Source organism: Carya illinoinensis, chromosome 14 (assembly GCF_018687715.1).
Source record: "Carya illinoinensis cultivar Pawnee chromosome 14, C.illinoinensisPawnee_v1, whole genome shotgun sequence".
NCBI classification, from domain to species: domain Eukaryota; kingdom Viridiplantae; phylum Streptophyta; class Magnoliopsida; order Fagales; family Juglandaceae; genus Carya; species Carya illinoinensis.
The window spans coordinates 7,740,565-7,755,052 of record NC_056765.1 but is presented as its reverse complement, the minus strand read 5'-3'; the positions used below and the strand labels follow the sequence as shown (position 1 = coordinate 7,755,052).

General features: G+C 37.6%; 3 protein-coding genes across 3 annotated transcripts; 2 read left to right on the top strand and 1 right to left on the bottom strand.

The window, feature by feature from the left end:
- Positions 1-3,123: 3,123 nt before the first annotated feature.
- On the top strand, positions 3,124-7,107 carry LOC122294669. The gene is made up of 5 exons (XM_043103583.1): positions 3,124-4,577; positions 5,053-5,507; positions 6,304-6,491; positions 6,623-6,689; positions 6,777-7,107. Exons 1-5 carry the CDS (start codon positions 3,245-3,247, stop codon positions 6,816-6,818), a joined length of 2,085 nt encoding a protein of 694 aa, XP_042959517.1. The 5' UTR covers positions 3,124-3,244; the 3' UTR covers positions 6,819-7,107.
- A 147-nt stretch (positions 7,108-7,254) lies between these two features.
- On the top strand, positions 7,255-8,500 carry LOC122294670 (non-specific lipid-transfer protein 1-like). The gene is made up of 2 exons (XM_043103584.1): positions 7,255-8,192; positions 8,286-8,500. The coding sequence occupies exons 1-2, from the start codon at positions 7,894-7,896 to the stop codon at positions 8,293-8,295; spliced, it is 309 nt and encodes a 102-aa protein (XP_042959518.1). The 5' UTR covers positions 7,255-7,893; the 3' UTR covers positions 8,296-8,500.
- Positions 8,501-9,167: 667 nt separating this feature from the next.
- LOC122293254 (transcription factor RF2b-like) lies at positions 9,168-13,121 on the bottom strand. Its single transcript, XM_043101777.1, has 4 exons — positions 12,455-13,121; positions 10,776-10,908; positions 10,010-10,094; positions 9,168-9,871 (listed from the first exon to the last, which is right to left on the bottom strand). The coding sequence occupies exons 1-4, from the start codon at positions 13,027-13,029 to the stop codon at positions 9,507-9,509; spliced, it is 1,158 nt and encodes a 385-aa protein (XP_042957711.1). The 5' UTR covers positions 13,030-13,121; the 3' UTR covers positions 9,168-9,506.
- Positions 13,122-14,488: the final 1,367 nt, after the last annotated feature.

Sequence of the window (14,488 nt, the reverse complement as noted above, 5' to 3'; positions counted from 1 at the left end):
CGCCACAGACACAACCAAACTCCATAGAAGCCCGACTGATACAAATGTTTATCATTTGAGCTGCAAAATTGTTCACAAACTGATATAGAATATAGTTTTTCCAACGTATTAAAAATGTGAAAGTTTGTCTTGGAGACGCAGAAAGAGTTTGTCATCTTCTTCTGGGTAGGCAACAAAATAACCTTAAGTTAATAATCTTCAGTTTGGGGTGGTGGCTACCTCATCATGTTGGTCCTACCATGTTGAATGCACATGCAAGGTCTGGCTTTGCGGCTCCTAATATTCATGTACCATTTGTGATCAATTTTGGAGGCATTCATCTCCCATTTTTTTAATGTATGTAATTCTGATAAAAGATAACAAATGAAACACAAAATGATCAAAACAAGACAAACAAAAGACCGACTTTTTAACATAGAAATTATACATCAGAACCTGAGAAAGCATCTTCCTTTGCTCCTATCCAAATATTGTTGACGTTAACAGAATATTGCTCTTCAGCTGCAACATGATTCTTTGTCTGATCTTAAAGAGGTACTGTGTTGTGTTTTGAGGCTTTTTTAGATGCTTTTTGGATTTGTGAGAGGGTGAAGGAACCCCAGTGTAGATTGCAATAATCATTTCAAGATTGTCTTAGGATCATGTTCTCAATAGTCTGTCTACAGTACAAATTTTGTATTTGTCTCATTTCTTAAATCTTATGTAGCATCTCTCTCTTTCTTTAACATTTTACATTATGGATGTCTGCGGTTCAAAAGAAAAATATAAAGGCATGGAAATTTTTTTTAAACAATACCAGTTTATCATCATGTGCTCATCACCATTCACCATCCTTTTTTTTTTTTTTTTTTTTTTAATAATTATTTCCAAAACAAAACCTGAAATTTACCCATAAAACTTTCAAAATTTCCATTGTTCAAAAGAAAATTTTCCATGTTTAGCACATGCTTTCTTTCTTTCATTGGATAGGAAAAACCTGCCATTACACTGCGGCAAGTGTATCTAAACTGGGCAAATAGTTAGTTGAGCAGTGTCTTAAAAGCCATACATATCTACTGTATGCAATACTGCAATTTATTCACCATGATTGAGGTAGACGCAGTGCACCCTACCCCTCGACCAATGGAGGTAGGTGCCTTTAAATTTGCCTGGTCATACCCCACAGCAGAAGCAATGAGAAGTAGGAACAATTTGAGCCACAAGAAACAGAAATTTCTTATTTTTTTATGGTTAATTTTGAAGAATGTAGGGTAGGAAATGGACCTGTAATCAAGAGGATAAGACATATCATTGTCTAACCGAAATCTATATTCAGAAGATTGCAAGAGCTTTGTCTAGTTTTTGTTGTTGATTTAGGGGTCAAGGAATGTGCCCTTCACAAAGGTATTGTACATTAGTCCTACTGGCATGAGAATTCAGCTTCCAACCAAATGTTGGGGTTCCCATTTCCTCATTAAAATTTAGTAAGAAGGTGGCCATAAATCTAAACCAGACAGGCCCCCACTCGAGGTTCCTTGAAGGTGATGCTCAAGTCTTATTAAATACGGCTCCACATTCTGATTCTGCAGTATTGAGTGACCACTTATGGTTGAAAACTCTCAGTACATAGCCCCAGTTTTGAACTCAGTAGCTTAGAGCAATTAATCAGGTATACTGTAAAATGCGACAATCAAACAGTATCTGAAGTACTTATTGAAGACTCCTATTAAGTATTGACACAAAATGGCAAACTATTGGCTTTGTAGAGCCTAGTTTATTCTTGTGGTGGTCCGATTTGATGAACATACCCGACAAGGATCAGTCATGGTTTTTTGTGGAGTTTTACTAAGGCTTGGGCTATAGAATATAGGATTCGAAAATCGCTAGGTAGAGAATTCGTTCAACATTCGAGTGACAAGTTGTTTGATCAAAGTTTAGATAAAGAGTTCGCTCGAGTTTCACTTGATAGTTAGTACGAGCGAACATTTCGTTTGAGTTTTGCTTGACACGTCACTCGAGAGAATAATGCAAAATTTGTAAAATTAGGATTTCCGCCCTACAATCCTATATATATGTAATGAATGAACAATATAGCCGTCTTGAACAATGTATTTCATCTCAAAATATATTTTATCATTCTTCAAGATAATAGAATTCTTTGCATCTCTGGGCATACACACGTTATCGAACCATGTTAATTTTGTATCATAAAATTGATTGTTTTGTTCATTTCATGTTTACTTTTACCTTTTCTGTCATTATTTTCACAACACAAACAATGCACTCCTCCCTGCAATGTCTCTAATAACAGGTCTAGCTGCAGGATACGATATCAGATGCCCAAAGAAGAGTCATCGCCACTAACTTTTGAATGCTAACTTGAGGCGTTATATGTTCTCTATTTAAATTTTGTTTCTTCGTTTTTGAGTCAATGACTTCATCTGATTATCAAATCCAGAGTTGAGAGCAGCTTAGGGTACCTGGAGATTAAAAGACTGAAAAGAGAACTGGTCAAAAGAAGGTATATACCAGGACAATACAAGAAGAGAAATTAAAATATCAGTCTAACCACTTCAGTACCGGCCTTTTTTGTGAGAGCATATATTTTCTGCTGAATAACATGAAAGGCAGGCATTATGAAAATGTTTGCAGCACACAGTCCTTTCGTCTTAGAATTTAACATCCAATAGCATAATCCAGTGCTGCATATATGGCATAACCACTCTAAAGCTTTATATCCTGTTTAAAAAGCATGGCTTAGTAGTATCTGAAACACTGAAACAGAGATACTCACGTGACTTTTTTTAAAATTTTTTTATTATAAAATAAATTTAATATATAAGATTAAACCGTCAGTTTATAAAATTATTTTTATATAATTTTTTTATAATTATAATACTTCTCCAAATAAATATTTTGAAATTTTAGAGATTATTACATCGGTGAGGATTAACATAATTAAATTCTATCATACAGTTTATACAAAACATATTCTTATATTTGTGAGCCATCTATAACAATTTCTTTTTCAAATTTTAATTTTTTTAAGAAAAATAATGATTTTTTTTTATTAAAAAAATTTTCAATAATTAAGAACAAAAATTGAAAATTTTTATTGTAAAACGGGTGCTCCCTTGCCGTTCAAGTCTCTCGCTTTACGCCCAAACTCTTAACCCGTCGTTTTCATCCAATAACACTCAAAATCCCCAAATTTTTATTTTTAATTTTTGGGTCTTATGGGTTCGATTCCATCGTGTTTGCGTTAATGGACGCGGATATTTGCCGGTGGATTGCGGAATTCTTGCTGCGAAACACGGTGCAAGACCATGCGATCAAGAAGCTGCTCCAAGTCCTTCCGGTCTCGACCGACTCGCGCTTCAAGAAGACGGTGCTCCTACGCACGATCCAGGCCGATATATCGGACGCTTCGTTAACCGAGACGACCCTCGATAAGCTGGAAATGATGGAGCAGTACGACCGGGATGACGGGATCGAGATCTCGGACTTGCTGAAAGCGGCATATTGCGCCGTGGCAGTGGAGTGTGCGGTTAAACACCTGGAGGGGAGCCCCCATAGTCCCGGGAAGTACTTCGAGGCGGTGAAGAGGGTTTTCAGGGACAGAGTCAGTGATTTGGAGAGGTTGGGGAAGAGTGAGTTGGTTACAGGTGAGTTGAGGCGGCTGGGGGACGAATTGGAGGCGGCAATTAGGGACGCCAATGTAGCAAGGAGGCTTTTGAAGATGAATACGAGGAACCGAGCTTTGGAAACGGTTAGGGTTTACTTGGAGCAGGCATGGGCGCTTCTGGATCCTCCGTTTCTCATGTTGGCTGCGGTGCTGACCGAGCCCTCGGCTGTTCAGAGTTCTAGTGGTAATGGGGGTGGGGTGGCTATGAAGCCGGTGGACCGGACTGAAGGAGAGCCGGTGGCACAGAATGCATCTAATGCTGGTCAGCATGCGATTGAATTAACTGGGAAGCAAATGAACCGGGTTGAGGAAGTGGGGCTGACTAATTTGGATCAATTGGATACAAGGATGGTGAAACAGGTTGAAAAGGTGGCGGTGCGTACGCCTAATACGGGTATGGCTGCAAAGCCGGTGAACCAGGTCGCAAAGGTGGCTGCGGGTACGCCAAATGTGGGTGATTTAGCCGCGAAGCTGGTAAACGGTGTTGGAGGAGAGCTGGCGGCAGGTAATATGCCTAATCCTAGTCCAGATGTGGGTGAATTGAATGCAAATACCGTGAACCAGGTTGAAGAAGTGGTGGGGAATATACCCAATGCCAATGACTTGGCTGTGCATACGGAAAATCAGGTGGAGGGAGAGCTGGTGGTGAATACAGCTAGTGTGGACCAGGATGTGGGTGAATTAGGTGTAAAGGCGGCTAATCGGGTGGCGATGAATAATGGGGATGAATTGGCGCCAAAGACGGTCAACAAGTTTGAAGAGTTGGTGGCGAGATTTTCAAATCCGGGTCAGGAGTTGCGCGAAAGTGATAGGCCTGAGTCGTGCGATGGAGAGGGAAAAGGATCGGGAGCTTTGCCGAGTGGAATTTGGGACTCCATTATCAGGGATAGAGCCGCTCATGGGAGAGAGAATGGTAAATTCAATCGGAACTTTTTTTTTTTTTTTTCTTTTAATGCGCTTATGGATGGTCATTGTCTACGGGCTTACCTATGTGAGTCGCCATCACCTATTATTACGCTTTGAAAACAACATTACTGACCGTTTGGTCGATGAGCAAGCATAAATTCAGTCCTTTCATTTCTTTCTTTTTCCCTATATTCAGGAGTTTGACGGAGTAAATGAAAAATTATTTTGTTCAAAGGGAGATACCTCTGCGCGCTCGTGTGCGTCAAATTCTTTTTCACTCACAAACTTGTCAAAGTTATCAAGTTTCTGTAATTTAGGATTGTCTAAATGTATCTATCGTCATCCTTCTGCTTGCTTGTCCCGCAATCAGCTTAGTTATTTCCCCGGCTTGGTTATAATATTTTTGAGCTTTACATTTATAATAGCTAATAATTATTTTCTCACTTTTGATTTTTGCATCCTCTCCCAATCATTTGGTTTAGGGATACAACAGGGGAATGTGCTGCCTAGGCGCAAGCCTGCTGTGTGGCATAAACGCTCAAAAGGAGGAGTTAAGATTACAGATACTGAGGAAGTGGACGCTGACTTATCATGCAGCAAATATGATTCCTTGCCGACCCCTGAAGTTAATAAAGTACGAGAAGCACTTAAATCCAGTTCTTTAGAATTGCAAGCAGTGGTGAAGGACCCTCTTCCTGATGCATTGCGGTTCGCTGACACTGTAATTTCTGACAAGGTGACAAAAGATAATGAGCATGAACCTTCTGTAGAAAATCAGAGCGAGAGAGGCGGAGATCGACCCAGTCCATCTTTTAAAAAGAGCATTGAACCTGCAGAAATTAATGACTGTAATTGCAAAAATCAGTCCTGCAGTCATCAGGGCAATGCTCCTCAACCAAGCTTAATGGAACGGAATAACACTGCTCATACCTATGAGGTATGTTTGCTCATGTTTTGCTGCTCCAATCTACTATCATGTCTTTTCGGTTTCAACTGGAAAGCATCAAGTCCTCGGGTCTTGGTAGCATACATCTGCATATGTTTGGGTGTATGCCTTGGCATTTGTTTGCTTGTTAGACATCTCATGCTATACCTTATCTTACCAATCAAACACAAAGCTCATGCTATTACCTATATCACTGAACGAGTTTTAGCCCATTACCATATGAGGTATCTGAATCCTCCAGCAATGTTTTACTGACATTAGTTGTCAACATATTTACTTCTGGATACAGCACTAGGAGTGTTTGTCCTTTGAAGTTCTCAATATTCTATACCTTAGGAGAGTAATTCAGCAGCCAACACTTTTATTTAGAAAAAAAAAAAAAAAAGGTAAGTCAAAAGCCAATCTATATTTGGAGCCCTGGCTGTTGTACTCTTCTAGCCTTTGTAGGTGATATGGTTTAGGAAGTAGCCTTCACTTTTTTATTTAGAAAGTGTCATCATATGCAAAACATTCCTATATGTATGAAAGAGGGAATGAATACTCCACATCTTCTATCATCATCATCATTATTTTGATTATTACTTTTTTCGTTTGCACTTTTTTGAATCTAAGTTGAGTAGTGGAAAGCCTTCTCTTCAAAATCATGCCAGGATCGTGAATTGATATTCTAGTGTGTGAGAGTGTTTAATAATTCTTTTGATTTATTACTTTTCTTTTAGTCTAAATTTTGTTGATAAGTTGACGTATATATCTCTTTGCTTATTAAGATCATTATCTTTCTTTGTAGTGGGAGGATTCAATAGAGGACTCACCTGAAGGAATGATCAATCATAAAAGTAGACTTCACTTACCAAGCCCAAGAAGAAAGAATGTTTTGCCTTTACAGAAGTTTGAGAATGAAAAGTTTCCTAAAAGGAGAAAAATAAAGAGATGGAGCTTGTTGGAGGAAGACACTTTAAGAACTGGTGTGCAGAAGTATGTGTTTGTTCTGATCATCGGAATGCATTACTAGAATTTATTTAGAATTTTATTTGGACTTCTAATTGATTAAGTTTCAAGAAGTATGTAGATATTCAAGTTCTCATTTTTCTTGCTTCCTTATAAAGGTACGGTAAAGGAAACTGGAAGCTTGTCTTGAATTGCTACCGAGAAATTTTTGAAGAGAGGACAGTGGTAAATTATTGTTAGTCAGTTGCATTATCTTAGTTGTCCTTGTGAGATTTGTGTACCAGGTATATAATTGGAAGTTACTCTGTTCAGGTTGATCTGAAGGACAAGTGGAGGAACATGACTCGGTCCTGACATGTGAAGTAGTCTGTAACTTTTATGTAATTTGCTCGAAGTTGGTATATAACTTAGCAGTGGACTCCAACACAGGTTATACAACATCAGGGATACCCCCTTCATCGTGTTACTTATTTCCAATTTGCTTGACATAGGTATATATTCTCTGGCCCCTCTATGCTCGTACTTTTAGCTAGATTATACAACACTACGGATGTGGATGAAATTCGACGTATGTAGTGCTTGGATTGTGTATGTGATATGTATATCTTGTTCATTTGAATGAAATGTATGTAATTTGATGTAATGGTGTATTCAAATTGATTGAATGACCTAAAATCCAAGGTTAGATAATTTGTCAAAAGATTTTTGGGTTTTAATACTCTTTTAGAAATAATGTATATTTGTCAATGTTGTGCTCCACCACTGGACCTTGAGGTTGTGTATGCTTGTTGCACACTGTTTCAACTGTGAATATGCCCAGCGTCGCTTATTTGGATACTCTGTTAACCCTCTCAAATCATTTGAGGCTGGCTTCCCACCTATTGCGTGGTATCCCTTCAATTGCGTCTTGCCTTGCTTACCACCACCGGTGCCACATTTTCAATATTCGCGAACAGGTGGATATGCAATATAACTTATGATGAAATAAATGTTGTCATATGTCACTCTCATCAACAGTGTGCTGATGTGGCAATGTCTATAAACATTAGGTTATTTTTTATTTTTTTAAATAAGAAATTCAATGGTTGATATGCAATATCATATTATCTTTATTTAAATCATATAACATTTTCCTTAAAAGACGTGAGTCCTAGAGTTGAGAAACTTTGAAGAGTTTTCTCGAGTGAATGGCGGGCTAACCTCCAGAGCAAATTTATCAAAATTGGTATCCTTGGTTGGCTGGCGGGCCAATTGCAAATTATGTCCCAGGGGAGAGCCCAAATTCCAGTTGTATTTCGACTCTCGTGTACTAGGCAAGACAACTAAAATGACTGATGAATAGACGCAGCTCCCTGGCCTGGAACGAAAAGAACAGAGGGAATAAACCATGGCAAGGTAGGCAGCATACACAGCAGTGCTTCTGTGCGCGATGCTGTTTGTAACTGTTCATGTCGATGCAACGCTAACCTGCGAGGAGGTGACAGAGTTGCTGACTCCATGCATCAGCTATGCGATTTTGGGAGGGACAGTGCCGGAGGCCTGTTGCGAGGGCATCAAGGCAGTCGATGCCGTTTCTAACACCGTTGCAGAAGACAGGGCCACATGCAGTTGCATCATGGATGGTCTTTCACATATCCTATTAATCAACAACGACTTAGTTGCCACACTGCCCGAGGCATGTGGCACTACTTGTCCCTACAAAATCACACCAACTACTGACTGTTCCATGTATATATATCATCTCTGCCTTTTTCTTTCTTGAACTAGCATTACCATTCGAATAGCATACTAATTTTATGGAATTTGATATTTGTTTTACAGGGTGGACTAAGTCTACCGTGTGCAGTTAGCTTAGTGCACTTTCTTGCAAAATAAGGACGAAAATAAAGCTCCAAGGATGCTAGCATCCGTGTGTTTTGAGTGCAATGCTTTTGTTGTGTGACTGTGTCCATTATAAGGGATATCAAGTCATGTTGTATATGAATGCAGAACATGGTTTAATCTATTGAACTTCTATATACAAGCAATTGAGACAAGTTTTTGTTTTTTAATAACCACGCGCATCCCAACATGATTGTCTCATTGCCATGCAAATCTTCACTCAAGAAGTGTGCATATAAGACAGAGGAAGAGGGGAATCATTTTCAGATGAAGAACTGATCGGCTAAGGAGCTTGAGCTTGACCATCTTTGCAGTTTGCCCTTCAATATCTAATCTCGAGGAAGTTCCTCAGGCTGCGTTTGTTTGATGGAAAATCAAGAAAAAAGAAATAAGCTCCCAAAAAGTCACTACCATTCTGTTTTTACTCGATATAAATTTCTCAAAATCACGTGTTTATTGAGTTTTACACAGAAAAATGTAAGCGAAAAAGGAAAGAAAGAAAATGAACCAAGGGTCTTTTTGAGTGTTATGGATCAAGGATGCAAAGTTCAACAATAATATTTTATAATTTGCAAATTCTTCTTTAAAAATTTGAACAACTGGTTTTAAATTAGGGATGAGAGATTAGGCCACAGGTTCAATAACAATATTTTGTTCATTGCCAAAATGACTGAGGTCATTGGATCTCATGTGCCATGCACTTGATGGATAATCTAGAAGCCATACCAACTTAGTCTGATGATCGCAGGGGACGATACCCCACCAGGTTAAATGAACAAGAGCATGTTGTTTCAGTCAATGCATGAGAGGGAGGAAGAAGCATTGGTGACAAAGTTTGCATGGTATCAATTTTAAACCACATATAAATGAAAAGGATGACATCATGGCAGCATCCCAGCATCCAATGGGATTGACCTTTCGATCCCATTCTGAATGAATGGCAAGAACATAGCAACTAACCTGAGGGAGATACCCCTTTTTGGGGCACAGCCCTAAGAATAAACAACAAAGAACCAATCCATAACACCAATGGAATAAATAATAGAATGGTAGAGTACCTTCTCTAGCTCTAGATAACTAGATGTGAAGTATATAAACAATCTAAGAGAAAGTAGGGCCATAAACAAGTCAGCAGGTCAGCAGCTTAGCAGCCAGTTTGTATCAAAATGTGGAGTTGCTTCCACTCGCAGAAAGCGAGGGGCCTTCAGACTTCACAAGAGATGGTCCTTTGCCACTAATGTCAAGCCCCTGCAATCGGCCAAGGGGGTCATTCTGCATCATTTCTGAGAGTGGATGAGAATTTGATTGATGCAGTTGGTGAGTTGACATGCTAGATTGGGGGTGATTGAATGGAAATTGCATGTTCTGGTGGCCAGCAGCTCCTGGTTGCTGTGGAATTGGGAAAAATGTTGATGGGGTGTATGGCATTTGGTGCATTCCCAAGTTAAATGACTCTGAAGGGCTCATTATTTCCCCAGTGATAACCTTGAGCCTCTCAACTTCCTTCTTCAGTGCTTCATTCAGAGCTGTACAAAATCATGGACAAATTTCATACAAAACGTTTAGCCCAGGAAAAAAGTAGCATTGAGATCAATGAATTGAATAGGAGAGATCGATGAGAGAGATTATATAAAAAAAAATTTATTTTCAAATATCACACTGACCGTCACGCAACTGAGCCTGTTGCTCCATAGCTTGTAAGCGAAGCTTAAGCTCTGTGTTTTCGGTACTCAAACCAGTTGTGTCCCTCTATATAAGAAGAAAAGAAGCAAAGAGGTCATAATCCTTGACTAAACAGCAGCTTGTATGCATGTGTGTGCGCTTTGTGTGAAGTAGCAAAAGAACTCTGAAAGCAACAAATAAAGATTTAAGATTGGCAGTGGAAAAATAACATAAGATTCAAGAAAATTGTTACCGTCTTCTTTTTGGCTACAGAATTGCAATATTCTGCATAAGTGAAGAACCTTTTCAAGGGAGGAAGCAAATACAATAAGAATACATCACACATAATCTTTTTATCATTTATGGGTAATGCCAGCTTCGGGAAGCACCTGCATGTCTTATTTTAAAATATGTTTCAAATGCAGACATTATAGCAAGCAAACATAAAATTGATTAATCATCATGCAAAAGCACAATAAGAAATCTCTATTTGGTTCTCGCATACAAGGGCTATGAGTATCATTTCATCAATAAAAATCCTTTCTACCGATAAAAAAGGAAAGAAATTACTATTTGGCACATCTTTTTTTGCTTTCTTCTTTTTAACAAACAAAAATATGCATGTCATCCAATGAAACATAATTAGACTTATCCATTTCCATTGTACTACGCATGACAGCCAAAATAGCTCTTTGGCATATTAAAAGGTAAGGATTAAAAAATGAAAACTTTAAAAAGAATATAGATCCACCAGCTGCCAAGGCTAACCTGGAATAGTGTGAGTTGGGCAGAAAGAGTGGTGGCCTCTGTCTGAAGGGTCTGAACCTTGCGCTCAAGTTCTTGTATATAACGGGCCTTTCTCTCTTTTGAGCGGGCAGCAGACTGGCGATTTGCCAATATCCTGCATACGTCGAATACAACGTCAGCTCAAGCTCCCAAGGGCCAATATGGCAAGAATACAGAAAACCAAAAATGAGTGGACAGGTACAGCAACATATGTTTCCTAGAATTGGTTTGTCTGTGTGCGTGCGTGCACTTTTTCTTAGACGTGTTGTTTTTTGCACGTGTAACTGACAATACAGCAACAATTGATCCTATGCAAGTTAATTTCCAAATGATTAATTGTTAATTTCTATAAGTTTGCATTTCCTAATTGAAACATATATTAAATCAATCACCATCCCTCATATATAGTGATATACAAGCTGAAGTGGATTTAAATAAATTGGACAAATCTTTGAAAAGACACTATATTTAAAGTAACTTTATGATTGTAAGTAACCAATCAAAAAAATTTTAAGTAACTTAATGATTATTATTATTATTTTCTGGTGGGTTAACTTAATGATTATTAATTATCATATCATCGAGCATGGAGAGATTTGTTAAAGAATTGGACTTTTATAGACAGAAGAAAACTTTGACCAAGCAGCAGGAGAAGCATTATCTTTTAAATTATCAGGGGAAAAAATCCACGAACTTAAAGTTCAGATTATATCCAAATTATGTTTGAGTTTCTTAGAAGGCACAAGTTATAAGCAACAACGCTCCCTTCTCAGCCTTCTTGGTACAAAAATAGATGGTTATCAATGTGATCTGACATTGTCAAGTTAAAGTGACACAATTCAGAAAATGCTGGAAGACTATTCATGTATACGTAAACATATACATATTCATGTGTGTCTGTGTGTGAGTATCCCAAAAGATAGATTAACATCAACTATATGGAAAAGAATAGTTGCAAGCATAATTGTGCACTAATCTGTGCATCAATGTGTATGATTGATCAAAAAGTAGATTTTATTGAAAACAGTGTTAATTTAAATTTTAAATATGAATAAATCAGTATTGGTACGTAGATTAGTACGCGATTGTGCTTGTATGTAGCAAAACTCTAACTATATATAAGGATGAAGAGAAAGCAACGAATTTGATACTTCTTGTATCCCAATTAAAGACATCGACTGTAGCTTAGAAAGAGAGATGACTTAACCAAGGCAATCATTTCGCAGAAACTTGGAGATCATGCTAAAACCTGCCCATTTAGCAATTTCCTTCGCTCAATGACGCATGCAGATAACTAAATTCCTCTTTTTTTTTTTTTTTTTGAAAAAAAAATGCTCACAAATGATCAAACTGAGCCATAGCCATGCCCAAAATGCATAATTCAGGACAGGAGTGGGATGTAACCTATATAGCTACTAAATCAAGTAGTTGTACCAACCCAATAGGCTAGCTTACTAAAATGGTTCAAAATTCCAAGAATCTTCAGCGATTAGAAAAATTCAAATCGAAATAATGACCAAGAAACGAGAAATCACTCACTACTCCCACATTTTCTTTCCTACTTTCTATGAAAACTGAAAATTTAACTGCGTATGTGTGTGTGTGCGTGTGTGTGTGTGTGTGTGTGAGAGAGAGAGAGAGAGAGAGAGAGAGAGAGAGGCCTTTTGGCACGCTTAGGATCGAGGCTCCAGAGCTCCGCAAGCTTGTCAGGAGGCATGGCCTTCTTGGCCTCCATAATCTCCCCAAAAACACCGGCGGACGACGTCGTAGTGGAGGACCCATCGACCGAGCTGCTATGCCTATGCCTCGTCCGATTCCCACTCCTCTCTCCTCCATTGCCCTCACCGCCACTTTGATCCGTACCAAGTTTGTCGACGTCAATGTAGGTGGAGAAAAGGTCGTCCTCCGATCCCATCTCCTCCAGGCTGGCCGTGGACGACCCACCTCCACCTCCGCCTCCTCCGCCGCCGTTGAGCGGATCGGAAGGCGAGAGATCCGCCATGTCTTCAGGCAGCCTGAAGCTGACCTCCGAATGTGCCCTCCTGTGCTGGGTCCCAGCCTTCACGTTCCCAAACGTCGCCGAAGCCGTCAGGGAAGGAGGAGGAGGAGTGGCATTGTTGTGGGTAGGAATGGGATTGGAACTGGGAATAGGCTTTAAGGGTGGATCTTGCGTTTGTTCGGACATTGACATTGGTGTGATGCCTTCGTCTAAACCATTTGAGGGTGTCGAAGACATCACCTTTTCTTTCGGTTTTCTCCTCAATTCTCTTCTCTTCTCGTCTCTTCTTCTCTCGTTGCAAGGAAATGAAGAAAATATAATATTTAAGAAATATGGAAGGACCCCATCAGATCAGACTGTTCAAAGCCATTATTTACTTCTCTTTTTTTTTTTTTTTTCACAATTTCTTAATCATTATTGATTATTTCCTATTTTAATTTTTAGGACTACATATTAAAATTATTAAATTATCATTGGATTTTACATTTTGTTAAAAAAAATTTAATTACAAACACAATTTCGTACTAATATATACACTAATCCAATATGATTAGTTAAAAAAATAGATTTTATTAAAAATAATGCTAATTTAAATTTTGAATATAAAGAAATCAGTATTAATATACAGATTAATATGCGATTTTACTTATACATAACAAAATTCTTTTGTTAAACTTTTTCTTCAAAATTCACTGTGTCATTATAAAAATAATAATATATAAATAAAACTATATAATAAGAAAAATAAAGAAGTATAAATACACTCTATACGGAAACAAAAAATTATAATAATAATAATAGCAAACTTGCATCGACATGGAAGATCTCCCACCAAAAATGGCGGGACGGGGCGAGGTGAGAAAACTCTTTCCAAAAATAGTAAATTCGGCGTTAATATGGTTGATGAAAATCAACAAGGATAATGCTGATTAAATTGAATTAGTAAATTAAAGGCCTCGGGATAGTTTTATTTTATTTGACTAAATTATTTTATAAAATAGAAGTTGTCCAATTCTCTATTTCACACGTTAATATGGTTGATGACATTATGAAAAGCTGATTTCTAATTTTCTTCTGTTTTCTTTTTAAAAACTCTATTTACATTTATTTTTATATATTTTATTAATATGATTGATTATCTCACTTTTTTAAATATAAATTAATTGTTTTGACAAATCAAATCAGTAAAATACGTAAAATATATATATATATATAAATAACTGTATATAGAATAACAGAACTTCTAGCACTAGTATTGCAAGAGGTTTCATTGTCTCTAAAGAGATGGATGCACCTTTCAGAAAACCAATCCCGTTAGAGGGGGCCAACAGTTCAACCATGTGTGTTAATGTTTAGTTTAGGAAATATGTTGTAAATAATTAAGGTTGTCAAACTCTGTAGTGAATTTTCCAGTTCTCGAAATGATTATGTTGCATTTTACTCTTTCACCAAATAATGCTACTTTTTGTACACAATTAAGGTTTTTTAAATACCAATAATTCTATTCGAATGTCTTTGTATTACATATTATTTACGTGATATAATTTAATTTTAAAAAATTTAAAATTAAAATTCTACAAATTAAATTATATTACGTAAATAATATATGCTGTAAATATGCTTTCAAATAACATTACTTTCCTAATTCAATTGCTTTCTCGCGAGCAAGAAATTAGAAGGCAGGATTTGAATGCAA

Bases quoted from the DNA above. Each gene is read 5' to 3' on its own strand.
- LOC122293254 (XM_043101777.1), bottom strand. From the start codon at position 13,029: ATGTCTTCGACACCCTCAAATGGTTTAGACGAAGGCATCACACCAATG. The intron at 10,909-12,454 runs GCCTCTCTCTCT...CGACGTATGCAG, and splicing joins GATCCTAAGCGTGCCAAAAG to GATATTGGCAAATCGCCAGT. The intron at 9,872-10,009 runs GTCAGTGTGATA...GATTTTGTACAG, and splicing joins ACAGGCTCAGTTGCGTGACG to CTCTGAATGAAGCACTGAAG.
- LOC122294670 (XM_043103584.1), top strand. From the start codon at position 7,894: ATGCTGTTTGTAACTGTTCATGTCGATGCAACGCTAACCTGCGAGGAG.
- LOC122294669 (XM_043103583.1), top strand. From the start codon at position 3,245: ATGGACGCGGATATTTGCCGGTGGATTGCGGAATTCTTGCTGCGAAAC. The intron at 6,492-6,622 runs GTATGTGTTTGT...TTCCTTATAAAG, and splicing joins TTAAGAACTGGTGTGCAGAA to GTACGGTAAAGGAAACTGGA. The intron at 6,690-6,776 runs GTAAATTATTGT...TACTCTGTTCAG, and splicing joins TTTTTGAAGAGAGGACAGTG to GTTGATCTGAAGGACAAGTG.